This window comes from Tachysurus vachellii, chromosome 24 (assembly GCF_030014155.1).
Source record: "Tachysurus vachellii isolate PV-2020 chromosome 24, HZAU_Pvac_v1, whole genome shotgun sequence".
Taxonomy (NCBI): Eukaryota; Metazoa; Chordata; class Actinopteri; order Siluriformes; family Bagridae; genus Tachysurus; species Tachysurus vachellii.
This window is the reverse complement of record NC_083483.1, coordinates 14813815-14816314: the sequence shown is the minus strand read 5'-3', so window position 1 is coordinate 14816314 and position 2500 is coordinate 14813815. Positions and strand designations below refer to the sequence as shown.

The 2500-nt window shown below is 46.8% G+C and overlaps 1 protein-coding gene across 1 annotated transcript in view; it reads right to left on the bottom strand.

Annotated features, from left to right (window-relative positions):
- Positions 1-2500, bottom strand: part of tnpo2b (transportin 2b) — a 13148-nt gene that overhangs the window by 2192 nt on the left and 8456 nt on the right. The window contains exons 16-18 of the mRNA XM_060861065.1: positions 575-682; positions 304-462; positions 37-124 (exon numbers count right to left, since the gene is read on the bottom strand). Of these exons, the coding sequence (XP_060717048.1) occupies positions 37-124; positions 304-462; positions 575-682 (355 nt within the window). The remainder of the gene's footprint in view (positions 1-36; positions 125-303; positions 463-574; positions 683-2500) is intronic.

Genomic DNA, 2500 nt, shown 5'->3' with positions numbered 1-2500 from the left:
GTGTGTGTGTGTGTGTGTGTGTGTTTAATATCTTACCAATGCAGGGTTTAACATGAGGAAAGCAGGCTTTGGTCAGATCACCCAGCAGAGCAAATGAGCTCTGTCTCACCTCCGGCATCGTATCCTAAAACACACACACACACACACACACACACACACACACACACACACACACACACACACACACACACTTATCTCACGAACTGTAATGGCAGATTTTTATGATTTAAAAAATATCAAGGCAGACGTCTGTTATTAACTAAACAGTTTATGGTCTAACTGTTAACACACACAAACACACACCTGCATGCACTGGAAGAGGAGGGTCATGATGTTGCTACGGGCAACCAGCTGATCGACGTGACCTCCGAGACCCTCGGCCAGTCCGCTGAGCAGATCCAGAGCCACGATCATGAAGTCCTTATCGGGAGCCTCGTACTGGTCTGGCTGTTGGCTGTACATCTTCACGTGCGCACGCACACACACACACACACACACACACATGCACACACACAAAGTCAACAGTCATACTTGTGGCCATGTTTTCTGTTCTCTCTGTGTATTATACACTTACCATAGCCTGAGCGAGGGTTTTCTGCACCAGTGTGACACATCGCTGATACACAGGTTCACAGTAGGGCAGGAAGCCACTCTGTAGCGCCGTCGCCACAGACGACAAACACTAGAGAACCACCACACACACACACACACACACACACACACACACACACACGTGTCAGTAATTAGAAGAAATTCTCCAAGAAGTTCCTGATCTGACTCCATAACCTGCATCAGTCACGTTTAGAGAACTGAAAACGAAATAATTTGGAGAATCCGTCCCTCCCCTACACACTCCACGGTTCCTGTAGAGCGAGACTGGTCCTGCGCTGCCCCCAGAGGCCGTACTGTGAATCGCGACTATGACCTTACGTATAGGTTACGTGCAGACCCGATGGTGTTATAAATCGCATTATACCGACTCGGAAATTGTCGATACGAGTGTCGTTCTCTCCGTCAGTCCGAGTGTCCGTCCGTCTGTCTATTTGTAAGTGTTTCTTTTCCGACTCGTCGTTTTTCTGCTGAGATACACAGCACACGTATTATACAGATGAGTCTCGATAGATTCATCAAGATCATTTGTTTGAGTAATTCAACTCAAATAGTGAAACTGGTGTATTATATAAGTTCAGTACACACAGAATGAAGTCGTTTAAGTCTTTGGTTCTTTTAATTGTGATAATTTTGACTCACATTTAACAAACACACCAACATCACGGTCATTTAACCACCTTTTGGTGTGAACAAGTGCCAGATCCTGCTGGAAAAGCTGCTAATATAATTTTATCTTGTATAATGTAGTTTCTTTTCCACTGTGACTCTGATATCTTGTCTTACTCAATTGTGTGCATTTGTGTGTGTGTAGCCGAGTTCCTGCTCTTCAGAAGGAAGCATGAAGTGCGCTAAAATTTCTTGGTAAACTGGTGCAGTGATTACATTTATTTTTATAAAACACAGTAGACCAACACAGGGGTCACGGTGGCTTAGTGGTTAGCACGTTCGCCTCACACCTCCAGGGTTGGGGGTTCGATTCCCACCTCCACCTTGTGTGTGTGGAGTTTGCATGTTCTCCCCGTGCCTCGGGGGTTTCCTCCGGGTACTCCGGTTTCCTCCCCCGGTCCAAAGACATGCATGGTAGGTTGATTGGCATCTCTGGAAAATTGTCCGTAGTGTGTGTGTGTGAGTGAATGAGAGTGTGTGTGTGTGTGCCCTGTGATGGGTTGGCACTCCGTCCAGGGTGTATCCTGCCTTGATGCCCGATGACGCCTGAGATAGGCACAGGCTCCCCGTGACCCGAGGTAGTTCGGATAAGCGGTAGAAGATGAGTGAGTGAGAGAGAGTAGACCAACACCAGCAGATGACATTGTACACCAGATCATCACAGACTGTGGAAGCTTATCACTGGTCTTCAAGCAACTTGGGCTATGAGCTTCTCCACCCTTCCTCCATCCTTACTCTGGGACCTTGGTTTACAAATGAAATACAAAAACTTGCTCTTATCTGAAAAGAGGACTTTGGACCACCGGGCAACAGTCCAGTTCTTCTTCTCCTGAGCCCAACAAAGACGCCTCTGAGTTTGTCTGTGGTTCAGTAGAGGCTTAACAAGAGGAACACGACAACTGTAGCCAAATTCCTTGACACATCTGTGTGTGGTGGCTCTTGATGCCTTGACCCCAGCTTCACTCCGTTACTTGTGAAGTTCACCCATACCCCTTTTCCACCAAAAAGAACCAGGTGCTGGTTCAGAGCTAGTGCTGGTTCAAAGTTGGTTCCACTGGCGAACCTTCTAAGATCCAGTTTGCCTTTCCATCGGTTAGAGAGCATCACATCACGTTACACAGCGGCAAACACAAACACAACATCAACAATGGTGGATGTTGCTTTACTGTTAATGCTCATGGCTTTGTGAACCTACATTAACACCCAAACGTGACGAATCCAA